At 56.7% G+C, this 13,530-nt stretch overlaps 1 protein-coding gene across 2 annotated transcripts in view; it reads left to right on the top strand.

Annotated features, from left to right (window-relative positions):
* Nucleotides 1-979: 979 nt before the first annotated feature.
* Nucleotides 980-13,530, top strand: part of PHRF1 (PHD and ring finger domains 1) — a 28,522-nt gene continuing 15,971 nt past the window's right edge. For both annotated transcript variants that reach the window (XM_025991519.2, XM_025991518.2), the window contains exons 1-6: nucleotides 980-1,085; nucleotides 1,382-1,490; nucleotides 4,116-4,234; nucleotides 4,828-4,914; nucleotides 9,267-9,490; nucleotides 12,077-12,160. In XM_025991519.2, the coding sequence (XP_025847304.1) occupies nucleotides 4,138-4,234; nucleotides 4,828-4,914; nucleotides 9,267-9,490; nucleotides 12,077-12,160 (492 nt within the window). In that variant the 5' untranslated portion in view covers nucleotides 980-1,085; nucleotides 1,382-1,490; nucleotides 4,116-4,137. The remainder of the gene's footprint in view (nucleotides 1,086-1,381; nucleotides 1,491-4,115; nucleotides 4,235-4,827; nucleotides 4,915-9,266; nucleotides 9,491-12,076; nucleotides 12,161-13,530) is intronic.

The raw sequence follows: 13,530 nt of genomic DNA, 5'->3' as shown, positions 1-13,530 counted from the left end.
CTCCGGTGGAGCAGAAAACGCAGCACTCCCTTGGCAGGCCCCACTCTTCCTTCCTGTCGCAGCAGAGCCACTTGCAAGAGTTGGGGCGCTGGCTACTCTCCCACCCCCCCACCCCGGGCTGCTGCGCAGGGTGTCAGGGACCCCGCCTCACTGCACCCAGGGCCCGGCTGCTGTCGTCCTCGCCTGGCTTCCGAATGCCCCTCTCCCGGGCTCCCCTGGGTCTACTCCGCATACCCCTCAGCAAATCCCCTTTCTTCAGAATCTTCCTGCACCTGAGCCCCAGCCCCGCCGCTCCCCGGGTCCGCCCTGCCCCGCCCCCCTGGCCTGGCCTCCTTCCCAGGTGGGGCTCCCACGAGCTCGCCGGGTGCACCCTCATCGCCGGAGTAACACTGGCCGGGCCTGCCCGAGGCTCCTCGAGCCCGGATCCTACCCCGCAGCGCCAGTCGGCTGCTCACAACCGCGCGCGGGGCGGTGCCGGGCGGTGCCCGTGCTTTCCCGCGTCTGGACCCGACGGGACGGGGGGCTGGGGTCCCCCCAGGCCGTGCCCTGCACCTGGAGGAAGCCGCGGCGGCCGAGTGGCGGGCCCCGCGGGGCTGGGTGCGTGGCGGACAGCGGGAGGACCGGGCCTCCGCGTGGAGGCGTGCCCGGGGGCGGGGTCTCAGGGGCGGTGGACGGCCGCTTCCATTCGGCCCGGGCGGGGGGGCGGGGCCCGGACTGTATCATTCCCGGCGGGGGAGGCCGACGCGGAGCAGTCTACAGGAGGGGGCCCAGACACCACGAGTTGCCCCGGACGCTGGTCTTCCCGGGCGGCGGGCGGCCTCGGGAGGTGCCTTCGAGGTCTGGAGGCCCCCGGCCGCGGCGAGGGCGCCCTCCGCCACTTCAGGCTCGTCTCCCTCCCCCCCGTCCCAGTGGTTCCCTCCTACGGGCGGGGCGGGGCGGGAGGGCCCCGGAAGCCGGGTCCGTGCACTTCCGGGTCGGGGAGCGCGCGGCGGCGGCGGCGGTGGCGGTGGTGGCCTAGTCGCGGCGGGCGCTCGGGCGGCGGCGGCCGGCTCCGGGGGGGTGCTGGAGGGGCGCCAGGCTCTCGGGTACGTGCGGGGCCCGCGGCGGTCTCGGGGTCCCGGCCGCGCCCCGGCCGCGAGGGCCGTCCCCGAGCGCCGCGCGCTTTGTCTGCGGCCTGCCCCGCGGGGCGAGGCCTGCGCTGCGCTGGCTCCGGGCGGGCGGCGGGCGGCGGGGAGGGCGGGCCCCGGGCGGCGGGGGGCGGGGCGGGCGGGCTCCGGGCGGGCGGGGGGCCCCTCGGGCCGCCGCCTGGGCGCCCCCGCCGCCCGCGCTGTCGCCCTCCCCGGGGTGGGCGGCGTGTGACCGTGTGCCCACTCGTTTTCAGCTCCTGGTCGTCCCTGCTCGCAGCGGCCTCGTCGCGGTCCCGGCGGCCGAGCGTTCGCGGGATGCTTTGCTGCTAGCTCCCGCTGTCCTCACAGCACGCCCGGGAGGAGGTACTGCCCTTCTGCCCTGCACGGGGCCCGTCGGAGTCCGGACTCCTGCTCCGCGCTGTTTGTAGCGGCGCTCGTGCCTCAGCTTGCGGCTTAGGAGGCTGTAGCACCTGCCGTTCTAGGGAGCAGGTGCTAACCCGTGCGCGAGCCTCCGCCCGGCCGGGGGTCCCGCCGAGCCCCTGGCTGCGGTTGAGGCCTCCCGGGACCGCCGGCGGTCTGCCTTGAAGTCGGAGGAAGTGCCTGGCACCTTCCAGTGCGTTCTCCGCGCCAGGCGGGTGGCTGGGGGCCTCTCCGCAGCCGCCCAGCCTGGACTCTAGCTGGCCGGGTCAGCCCCGCGCAGACCTTGACGGCCTGACTTCTTCACTCCTACTGCAGTTCACAGTTTCTAGGTTTCCTTCTGTGTGGGCAGACCGCCAGTACGGGATGGCCGGGTGTGACCTGCTGGACCTGGCCCAGGTGCCAGTTACCATCAGAAGTCCTTTATGCTTCCTTAGTAACGGTTGGAATTGTAGGTGCTTTGGGTCTTTGCGTTTGGAGGTTTAATTATTTCCTCTAAACCCCCCTGAATCTGGAGGTAGAGCGGGAGAGCCACAGAGCACTGCCAGCACTGGCCTGTGGTCTGGAACATGTCGGTGGAGGCGGGGATGGTGGATGTGGGCAGGCACTTATGAGCTGGGCTGCAGGTGGGGCCAGTAGGTCCTAGGCTGGGGTCCCGGTTAACACAGTTCTGACTGCAGACGTCCAGACAGGGAAAGGGCTGCTGGGGGGTCTCCAGTCGTGGCTCTTCCTCGGTGTTTGCACAGGTGCTTGCTCTGGGAAATACTTTCAGAGGCTACCTGGGATCTTGGCCAGTGGTTCCCTGTCATGTGGTGATGGAGGGACGGACAGCGATCAGCCTCCTAGTTGACACTCTGCTGCTGCCCTCACCAGCTGTGGTGGAGGAGCACCGGGCCCACGGGACCTAACCCCACAGGTGCAGGGACTCGGGGGCTGGTATTTCTGGCAAGCCCCTGTTATGCCAGACCTCACCGTGGCCTTGTTGACCTTTTCAGGCAGCCCTCTGAGGCAGGTCCTGCCACTGCCCGTCCCGGGTGGACCTAGGTCTTAGTGCACTAGGGGAGAAGCCAGGGGCTGTTTGTTCATAGTTTTGACCTTGTGCTTGTGTAACACATTATCAAGGTAAGGATCTGCACCCTAGAAACCACCCTCGGCTGTGCTCTGTTCTCTCTTGGGTGGCCTCGGGGTCACGTTTTCTGGTGTCTGAAGTGTCCCTGGTAGGTTTTCGTGTGTTAGTACTGTTAGTACAACCCTTGAGCAACACCGGGATTTAGGGCTGCTGATCATCATGCAGTGGAAAATCTGAGTAGATCTTTCGATGATGGTGTACTGTTGAGCGGAAGCCTCACTGATAACACAGACAGTTGATAAACGCGTGTTTTGCGTGGTTATGTAGCATATCCTAACAAAGTAAGCCAAAGGGGAAAATGCTACGAAGAAAATTGTAAGGAAGGAAAACACACACTTATAGTAACTGTATTCACCCAAAAAATTTGTACAGAGTGGATCTCAGTGGGTTTGTGCAGTTCAAACCTGTGTTTTTCAAGGGCCAACTGTATTCACCTCCGTTGTAGGGCAGGAAAGGTGCTCACACATCCGGGGCTGGTTAGGTATTGGAGCAGTTGTCCAAGTACCACTGTGTGGAGTCCAGTTGTGGGAATGGTGGTGACACCTGGAAGGGCTGTGGTGCTGTCCTGCCCTGTGGTCTGTACACCTCCAGCAGGATGCCTGGGTCCCCGCAGCGTTGCTGAGCCACCAAACAGGGTGCACACCCTTAGTTGAGTGGGACCGTGGCTCATTTTCTTAACCATTTTCTTAAGTAACTAAGTAGAAGAAAAGTGGAAGTTTTAAGGGGTTGGTAATTGTACAAAAGCACCTCGTAGTATGCTATTTCCAGGTACAAACGATATGAGGAAGTTGATAGTTTCCTCAGATTAACATGCCCTCACTATTTTAGGAAACATCATCCTAGAATCTGGGGCTTTGTAAGGGAAGTTAGGCACTTCAGAATCTGAATCTGGCTTTGGCCCCACCAGGAGGTGATTGGGAGCATTTGTACAGAGGTGGTGGTGACGGCCCTTGGGAGAGAAGCCTGCCTGTGGGATCCACGACGAGAGCCTTACCTGGCTGAACCCACCTTCCCTGGCCCTTGCCTTGCCTCTCTGCCTTCTGGTCTTTTGTGTGACCCCTTTCCTCTGACCTCAGACTTGGCCCCGCTACATTGAAAGCCCTGCTTTGCCGCAGCTCAGGATAAGCCATTTCATTCATCCTAGTGTAGGGATCCCTAAGGAGCGCTGAGGTGCTGTAGGTACCTGACCGAAGCTAAATCATGTTCGTTATAAGTTGGTATTTCACTTTGAACGTCACTCCATAGATGGGAATCAGTGTTTCTTTTTTCTCTGTAGGCACAGTTTTGTGGTTCGAATTGCTTTGTCTTCTGTCTCCTGGCTTGGCCTCCCTGTCCTAGAGAGGCACACGTCACCTGGTCGCGGTGTGTAGCGAGTGACTGTCGGGCTTTCAGGAGAGCGCTGCATCTGGGGACGGGAACTTTTTGATTCTGGTTTGTTTCAGAGGCGAACGCCAATGTCCAGTGATGGATGACGACAGCTTGGATGAGCTTGTGGACCGAAGCCCAGGGCCAGATGGACACCGTCGACTCAGCCCTCCTGCTGCCCTGGCCAGCAATGCTGGTGAGCCACCCTCCCACCCCTTCCACCGAGAGCTGGGGGAGCACAGGCTTGCGGCTGACACCTCTCAGAAGCAGCAGGGCCACCTCGTGTTTTCTCCAGGTTATTGGCTCTAGGAAAAGCAGAATTTCCTTTTTTTTTTTTTTTTTTAAGACTTTATTTATTCATGAGAGAGACAAAGAGAAAGGCAGAGACACAGGCAGAGGGAGAAGCAGGCTCCCTGCAGGGAGCCCGAGGTGGGACTCCATCCCGGGTCTCCAGGACCACACCCTGGACCTTGGTGGCGCCAAGCCACTGAGCCCCCCAGGCTGCCCCAGACTTCCCAAAACAGTCATCTACTGTGTTGACTTTCAACTTTTAATCTTTTTTAAAAAGTTATTCTTTGTTTCTAATTGTGTGAGTGGTAAGTGTATTTATCTTATTCATCTAAGTAGTAAGATGTAAACAGACAAAGGGAGGTGCTTTTCCTACACCTGTTCCCATGTGGACAGCCACTCGTAGTGCCTCTGGCAGGCACATCTGTGAACAGCCCTAGCTCTTTGCTGCCTTGGTTGTGACTTTTTCTCAGGGCCTGCGTTTTCACCTCTTTACTTTAGAAGAAAGCAGTGATGGCACCAGCGAGGGCTCTGAGGACGACACGGGCAGTGAGTGCAGCTACAGCACCGATGGAGAGGACCAGTCTGGTGAGAAGGCCGACATTTGGGCGGCCTCCTGATACTTTCTCTCGCTGTTGACAGGGACCCTGAGGTTTTACAAAACGTTGTTGGTGGAATTGATGCCTTGAGCACACTGGCCACCTGAGGGCTGTGAGGAACGGGGGAGCAAGCCTCCCCTGGCAGTCCCCTGCTGTGAGCCCTCACCTCCCACTGGGGCAGTGGCTTGCTGTCGATGTCATCCTTTGTTTCAGAGTTCTGTGTGACAGCACAACTTCATTAAAGTGGAGCCACATAACCAAGGTCTTCGCAGGGTGAGCACGGCAGACTGGATTTTCTGGTATAAGGAATAGACGGTTCTTGGTGACCTGTGCTCCCCGACCCCCCTAGGTCCAGGGAAGGTCTAGCGTGAGCACAGGTTTGCTGTGGCCCAAGGCCGCCTGGCCAGGACTCTTCACAGGCCATGTTGGTGGAGCCATTCCGGGCTTACTATCACTCCTCTGACAAGAGCCCCTGAGATAACCTGGCAAATGCAGGGAATGACTTTATTAAGGAATTCCCTGCACGTTTACACTGGTTGACACTCATGCCCTTGAATTTCTGCACAGGGAACATTGCCTTAAGGGACTTTGGTTGGGCTCACACCACCTCCTGGCCACCCTGGCTGGTGCATGGCCTACACGGTGCCCAGGCTGGGCCACCATATCTGAGGCCAGCTGTTCTCGCCTTCCTCGGAGAGAGGGCACCCTGGGCTCTGCTCATAGAATGCTGGATGTTGGGGGTTTGGCACACTGCTACTTTCTTTCTGGCATAGTCAGCAAGCCTGGAGAAGCATAGTTCTAAAGCAGATACCATGACCTGTGAATCTCAGGCTCTGTGGTTATCCTTGTTAGAATGTTACAGAAGGGTAGCTCCCTATGTGTGGGACTGCAGTAGCGTGAGCCAGTGTGAGTTTGCAACTTTGTGTGTATTGGTGACATACTTGTGAATCCTGTACACAAGGACATGAACTCTGTCCTGAGTTTGTTGGTCACAAATACGGTTCTTGTGCTAGTCCCTCCAGGATTGAGTTAGGACATTGGGCTTACCTGCGGCAGGTCTCGGGCATAGCATCGGCAGGGCTGAAGGCAGAAGATGTTGGTTCATCCCTTGAGCAAAGGTTTAAAGAGCTGCTGGATGCCAGAGAATCTGGGTGGGGCCCGGACAGAGTGCAGAAGCCAGCTCAGCGGGGGTTCCTGCTGGTCCTCAGCTCAGCTCTTAGCGGCAAAGACAGTGGCATGAAGCAGCAGTTACAAGGGTGATAAATGCCAAGGGTAGGTGTGCAGGGGCATCGCCCGAAGAGGGTTTCTGTGGACCTGGAGTGGTGAGAAGCTTCCAGAGAGACCCGTCTGAGCTGTGATGTGAAGGACGGGAGGAGGTGGCCGGGCAGTAGTGGACAGAGTGCTGCTGTGCAGGGCCATGTGGCACAGAGCTCATTGCCCAGAAGGGAGGGAGGGGTGGGTGCAGGGCCTGCAGGTGCTATGGGGAGGGAGGGCCCTGAGGCCCTGGTCTTGGCTGGCAGGCCAGTGCCCTTTGTTCCTCCAGCCCCAGCCTTGGGAATGAGAGATGTGATTGACTCCTTAGCAAGTGGGAAGTGTCATCAGACCTTGAGAAGGGCGTTTCCTGTATCCCAATGGGCTGGCCCTTCCCAGAGCGGCTCCTTATGCTTGTTGCTCTTCTTGCCCTAGTATTTATTTATTTACTTATTTATTTACTTACTTATTTATTTATTTATTTATTTATTTATTTATTTATTTAATTTTTTTTTTTTTTTTTTTTTTTTAATGATAGAGAGAGAGAGAGAGAGAGAGAGAGGCAGAGACACAGGCAGAGGGAGAAGCAGGCTCCATGCACTGGGAGCCTGATGTGGGATTCGATCCCGGGTCTCCAGGATCACACCCTGGGCCAAAGGCAGGCGCCAAACCACTGCGCCACCCAGGGATCCCTTGCCCTAGTATTTATATCCCTGAAAATCACTTGCTTGATTGCTTTGTGGAGTTTCCAACTCTTTTTTTTTTTTTCTCAAGATTTTATTTATTTGGGGTAGAGTGTGAGCTGGGGGGAGGCAGAAGGAGAGGGAGAAGCAGATTCTCCCCTGAGCAGGGAGCCTGACCCCAGGACCCCAGGACCATGATCTGAGCCAAGGGCAGGCGCTTAAAGTTTCCAGCTTTAAGTATTCTCTGCTTAAGGAGCGCCTGGGTGGCTCAGTTGGATGAGCGTCCAACTCTTGATTTCAGCTCAGGCCACGCATGGGGGTGGTGTGTGTGTGTGTCTGTGCTCAGCAGGGAGTCTGCTTAAGATTCTCTCCCCCTCTCTCTGCCCCTCCCCCTGCTTGCACACACATGCATTGCACGCACACGTTCTCTCTTTAAAATAAATAAATTTTTTAAAAAGATTTTATTTATTTGACAGAGCACAGTCAGGGAAAAGGAGAAGCATACTCCCCGCTGACCAGGGAGCCTGATGCAGGGCTCAACCCCAGGACCTTGAGATTATGACCTGAGCTGAACACAGATGCTTTACTGATTGGGCCATCTAGGTGCCCCTAAAATAAATAAATCTTAAAAAAAAAATACATATATAGCTGTATATATATACATATGTGTGTGCATATATAAAGTTCTTAAGGCTTACCACAAAAACTGAGAACTCAGGCCTCTGATCTGTAGCCTCACCAGCTCCCCAGGCCACACGTGCACGTGCTCCACAGGGAGCTGTGATGGCCATGGGACCGTGAGTCACCATGGCCTGCTGAGGGCGCAGCTCCGTGGCACCCCCATCTCTGGCTCCAGCCTGGGCCGTGTTCTTGGGGACCCTGCACTTGTCCTCACTGGGGTTTTCAAGCCCGCTGCCAGGCCAGGCCTGCATGCTCCCCTGCACCTTCCTCTGTGTGACCCCTTGTCGAGCTGGGGCCGTCCCCGGCAGCCCCTGAGAGGGGGTGGGTGGGGGTAGACGGCTCGGCCTCGTGCGCCTGCACAGATCTTTAGCACCCTCGTCATTGCTGGTCGCCATCCCTCAAAGGCTTCGGAGATGTTTCTCCATGTGCCCAGACGCTGTGCAGGGGCCACGGAGCCCTCAGATGGCCAATTCTGCCTTTCAGAATTCCGTGGGAAGAGTGATCATCTGGCCTCAATGTACTTGTGCTTACTTGACCCTTAGTGAAGCGGGGAAGCTGAGAGAAGCCCATTCTCTGTAGCTTCCCACCTGCCCTTTTCCAAAATGTTTGTGTACCAGTTTCATTAGTTGTTTTTATCTGGCTGCCCAGGACGGTGTGCTGACCGTCTCCGGGGTTCCGGGCTCAGCAGCCCCGGTGTGGTTGCTGGTCCTTTGCTCAGGTCTCAGCTGCTGACCTCAGGAGTGCCCGAGCCACGGTTCCCATCCAAGGCTCAGGGTCCTCCTCCAAGGTCGGCTGGTTGGCAGAGTTGAGGTCCTCGAGGGAGTAGGGCTGAAGTGCTGACCCCTTGCTGGCGGTCGGCTGGGGTCTCCGCTCGCGGAGGCCGGCCCCTTGGTCGGCAGCAGTTCACAGCTGTTCGCTTCTACACCTGCAGGAGCACGTTGCTCTGTGACCCGCCGGGGAGAACGGCTTCTGAAGGATTCACCTGATTAGGTTGAGCCGCCAGGGATTACTTCCCTCTGCCTCGCAGCGGCCGCCGCAGGGACTAGGTGATAACAGCCCATCGAGGCACTGGCTCTGTCCTCCCCTGAAGGGATTGGGTACGGTTGAGTCGTGGGTCATGTGAGGACCTTGCCTGCCACACCGCTGGTGCAGGTGAACTCGTGGGAGGGAAAACGAAATGCATATGTCGACTGCTGTGTTGAGCTGAAAGCATCTCCCTTTCTGCTGGTCAAGCCCCAGCCCCAGAGCCTCTCACAGATTGATCAGAACTGTTGTAGCCAGACTGCCTAGTTAGGACTCTGTGGTCCCTCCATCTCCTAGGAGAGAACAACACCTGTAAGGAAGGTGTCAGCTGGAGGCAGATAATTTGTTAACGCCATCTGCTTTGAGACGGTTCTGGGGTGTGTTGCCACCATTTAGAGGCTGCTGTGTCAAGCAGGGGCAGTTGTTGGGGGCGGACCCCTGGGAGCTGCTCTGGTGGTGAGGGTTCTGATTGTGCCCTCATCGAGATGGGGGCTTGCAGAGCTGGCATGGCCCCCTCGGCCAGTGCCCCGTCCTCAGCTTGGGAGCTGCTTCTGGTGAGGTGCCCAGGGATGGTCACACCTGGCAAGGCTGCAGGAAGGGGGTCTGTCTCTTGAGTGTGGATTTGGAAGTGTGCCTTCCTGAGAGCAGCTGTAGCCTGCTCCTGGTGCTCCAGCTCACAAAGTGGTGTTTCTTCTTTCTCAAGGGTCCGAAGATTCTGAAGAAGGAGGAAGAGGAGAAGAGGACATGGAGGCGTTAGTGGCTGTGGTGGACACTCAGGGGAAGCTGGAAGACAACAGTGCGCTTAATTCTGATGATGATGCCGAGAGCTGCCCGATTTGTCTCAATACTTTCCGGGACCAGGCTGTGGGGACACCCGAGAACTGTGCCCATTATTTCTGTCTGGACTGTATCGTGGAATGGTCCAAGGTGAGTGAGGCCACTTCTCTCTGGGGTGCTTCCTTCCTTCAGGATGACCTCTATCCATTGAAAGTGACCCTGCCGGCTGCCAGCCACTTGCTGGGTGGTGGTCTCTGTTCTGCAGTAAAATTGGGGCCAGAGGGTTGGGTCCTAGCTTGGTCATTGCTTTGGTTGGTGTGCTGTTGGCTCTGGGGATTACCAGTAAAGCTCACTGTGGGGTGATGTGCTCATGGAGTGTGGGATGAAGAGGCAGGAGAGAGGAAGGTTATTTCTGGGTCAGTGTCCCTTGAGGACCTGCCTGCAGAAATCATGAGTGACCTAGAGGCAGGCTGTGGCCAGCAGAGTCAGCCCAGTGTGCTGTGACCCCGTAGGGTGGGATCATCTCATAGATGCAGAGAAAGCGTGAGATGCAACTTTGGACTGAGTAATAATAACCAGCAGTGAAGGGAGCCAGCCTTAAAACAGATGAAGGGAACTTACCAAAAAATACACGGTATATTTCAAACTTTTTATTGTAAAAACTTTCAAAGAATTAGACTAGGACAGGAGGAGTGATGTGTGCCCCCACCTGCTGCTCGTCTCCGCCTTCAAGAACTGTTAAGTCTGCTCTCCGTGTTTTCTCTTCTCTCTCCGGCATGGTCGGTGTGTGCAGGTAACCCACCTCCATGCCCCACCTCCCCCAGCGACATTAGCAATAACCCCGTGGCCCCAACGCCAGCCCTGCTCCCTGTTCTTCCAGAGAGCTCAGAAGCATCTCTGTGGGAGTCTGTTTGAACCTCGGCCACGTTCCCGCCAGCGCCGTGGCCACACGGCTGCTGGCTACTGGCTCCCGGCTCCTGGTAGTGTTGAGGGTTTCCTTGCCCCTGGCACTACTTGTTTCTGTTCCACGGCAGTGGATCCATGGCACAGGTTACGTTAAGGTTTAGGGGCTTTTTGGCCAGCAAAGCCTTATACACTGAGGAACACGACATGGTGCTGGCTGTTTGTCTTCTATTCAATATGCTGGATTAATGGAAGCAAAAAAAGATAGAAATGTCACATAGAAAAAGGTGTTCTTTGCAAATAATGTTTGTCAACATAGATGTTTTACAAACAATTATAATATGAAATTTAGCAATATTGCTGGACACAAGATTAACAAAGATTAAGAGACTCAGAAGTGAGTCCTAAAAAGACACGTGCGACCTTGAAAGAGTTTTTCTAAAACAGTTGAGATCAATGAAGAAGGAGCACTTTCTGGAGAAGTCCCAGCTCCGAGATCCCTCATCTCATCCCCACCCTGATCAAGCGTCCAGAGCCTTGAAGTGCTGTGAAATTCATAGAGGAGGGAAAGAAAATACCAAGAGTTGCCCGTCCTTTTGAATAAGGGAGAAGTCACCCACTGGATACTAAGACATAAAAGTATGACTATGCCAGGCTCTGTCCAGATGTGGGGACCTGAAAAGCACGGTCACCCACGGCAGCCAGCAGGTGGTATCTCACGAGGAGAGCGGGTTTCTGTAAACGAGTCTGGGATGGGGAGGAGGGCCCCGTTCATGGCACACACAGAGGGCCCGGCCCCCTGGAGCCAAGATGGGAAGTTAGCGAGCCGTGCTCTAAAGCCTTCAGAAGAAAATGTGGGGCAGCTGTGGGGACAGACATCTAACCCGGGTCAGCAGCTGCCAGGAGGCTTTACACGAGGGCAGCGCACACAGGAGTCGGGAGTGGGTTCCACTGTGAGGTCTCACCACAGGTGCCAGAAGATCAGACCAGAGACCACGGGAGGATGGGAGCCCCTGTACCTCTCAGATCGGAGGGACTGTAACTCGTGAGCCCTGGGGCTCATGCACTGGTAGCCGTGAGCTGGCAAGGAGACACCAGTCTGCACCACTGTCCTTGGGTGTGCAGGCAACCTGTCTACCCACCCACGCTGGAAACAGCACATGAACCGGCCACCATCAGGCCGCCTGCTGGTCCCCAGCAGTGTGTGCAGCCAGAGCCCTGTCCTGAGGACGGGTGTCCGGGACCCCAGGGAAGCACACAGTCTGGAGGGAGGGGAGGGGGCTGAGGGTTTGGGTGGTGACTCCGTGGATGAAATTTGTCAGAGCTCATTGAAATACACATTTAAAAAGAATACGTATGATACACCCAATAAAGGTATTTTAAAACAAGGAACTTCCGTGCATCCAAACCATATTGATAAGCATCCGGAACGTGTATCTGATGCATAGTCACACTGTGTAAGGAAATACCAGAATTTACTAGGAAAGAGATGTCAAGCAGCCTTGTGCGTGGGAACACGGGTAAAGGCTTTGCCCACAGGCTGCAGAGGAGGGGCCCGATGGCCAGCAACCGGGTTGTCCCTGCTGGAGGCCGGCCTGGGACCCCCACTCTTCTGCTTGTTGAGCATTCAGCAGTGATGGGTAACGCGTGTGGGCTCACAGCTGGCTTTCCTTCCCTCGCCCCCGCAACTTAGCACAGGGCACATAGGTGTGCAGTGAAGATTCGATGATCAATGTTAAACAAGTTCGTGATTTCTGAGGGAATTCTTTGAGTATGGCTGGTATTAATGGTGAAAATCCTCTGGGATCCTGATACAATTTTTATTTCTTACAGAATGCCAATTCCTGTCCCGTCGATCGAACTATATTTAAATGTATTTGTATTCGAGCCCGGTTTGGTGGTAAAATCCTGAAGAAGGTGAGTGTGGCTGCTGTGGAAAAGCGCCTCTGCCCCCCATGCCTCCTGACATTGGTCCAGGTCTGATGGGAGAAGGTGCTTTCAGGAGTTGATTGGCTTTCCTTTTTTTATTTTTAAAGATTTTATTTATTCATTCATGAGAAACAGAGAGAGAGAGGCAGAGACACAGGCAGAGGGAGAAGCAGGCTCCATGCAGGGAGGCCGATGTGGGACTCAATCCTGGGTCTCCAGGATCACATCCTGGGCCGAATGCGGTGCTAAACCGCTGAGCCATCTGGGCTACCCTGATTGGCTTTCCTAAAGTGAGCAAATTTTGGTTAAGTGCGCTTTAGAAACCCATTAAAATGTTGTTTGCAGCATGAGGGTGAAGCGGGTCGATGGTTCTAGGTGGGAAGGCAGTTTCTCAGACTTCCTCCTCCCCCCTCCCGCGTGCCTTTTCCCCGGCTCACAGCCACGGGGGAGAGGGAAGGTGAGGTAGAGCCTGGGCTCCCCGGGGACCACACCCCCGACAGCGCTGGGCCCCGTCCTGTGTGAGAGGGCGGGGAAGGAGGAGCTCCCTTTGCTCTCCAGTGCGTGCGCTTGCTTATGTGCTTTGCAGAGCTCGAAGGGCCTGTATGAGTCCCCTGTTGTCAGGGAGGAGCATCACGGAGACTCGGACACGTGCCTTAGACGTGCCTCTTGTAGCCGTAGACCCGCTGTTTTATTTACAAAGGGCCCAAGGCCGTAGATGCATGGGGACTTTGGTGCTGGGCGTGCAGGTTTCTCGTGGGCTCAGTGCTGCGCTGGCTCAGGTTTGTGCGCAGGTGGCAGCTCTGGCTTTGCTGACTCTGGCCCCTAACCCAGACACACTGCTCTCCTTCCCTGGAACCTGGGCCTGTCCCCGCATCACATAGGCAGCCTTCATTTACCTGGAGCTTCTGCCAAAGGAGCATGTGGACGCTGAGCTCGTCCTGTGTGTGCCGAGAGGCATGGGGGTGCAGAGTCTGGGAGCACACGAGCTGGCCCAACTGGAGAGCATCGGAGAGTGACAGGCAGTGCAGCAGGTTAGGGAGGACCCTAAGGTCCCCCCCCCCCCCCAGGCTCTGGAAGAAGGGTGGGACGAGTGCTGACACCGGTGGAGGGAGCGTGGGACAGGCTGTGGCCACAGCAAGGGGGACAGAGGTGGCATCCCATGTGAAGGGAGCATGTCCACGGCCCTCACATGTGGGGCGGCTCAGACAAGAGAAGCCCAGAGTCCCGCGCCTCTGAGCCTGCGTGGGGAGGGTGTGCTCCATGCGTGCCTGTGACTGCCACTGTGCCGCTGCGCATCTGCCTGCCCTTGCTGGGGCCTAGGACGGTTCTCGAGAGGATAAAGGCCTGCTGCTTTTATT

Source organism: Vulpes vulpes, chromosome 5, assembly GCF_048418805.1.
Source record: "Vulpes vulpes isolate BD-2025 chromosome 5, VulVul3, whole genome shotgun sequence".
NCBI lineage: Eukaryota > Metazoa > Chordata > Mammalia > Carnivora > Canidae > Vulpes > Vulpes vulpes.
The sequence above is the reverse complement of the archived record's forward strand: the minus strand, read 5'-3'. Positions and strand labels throughout refer to the sequence as shown.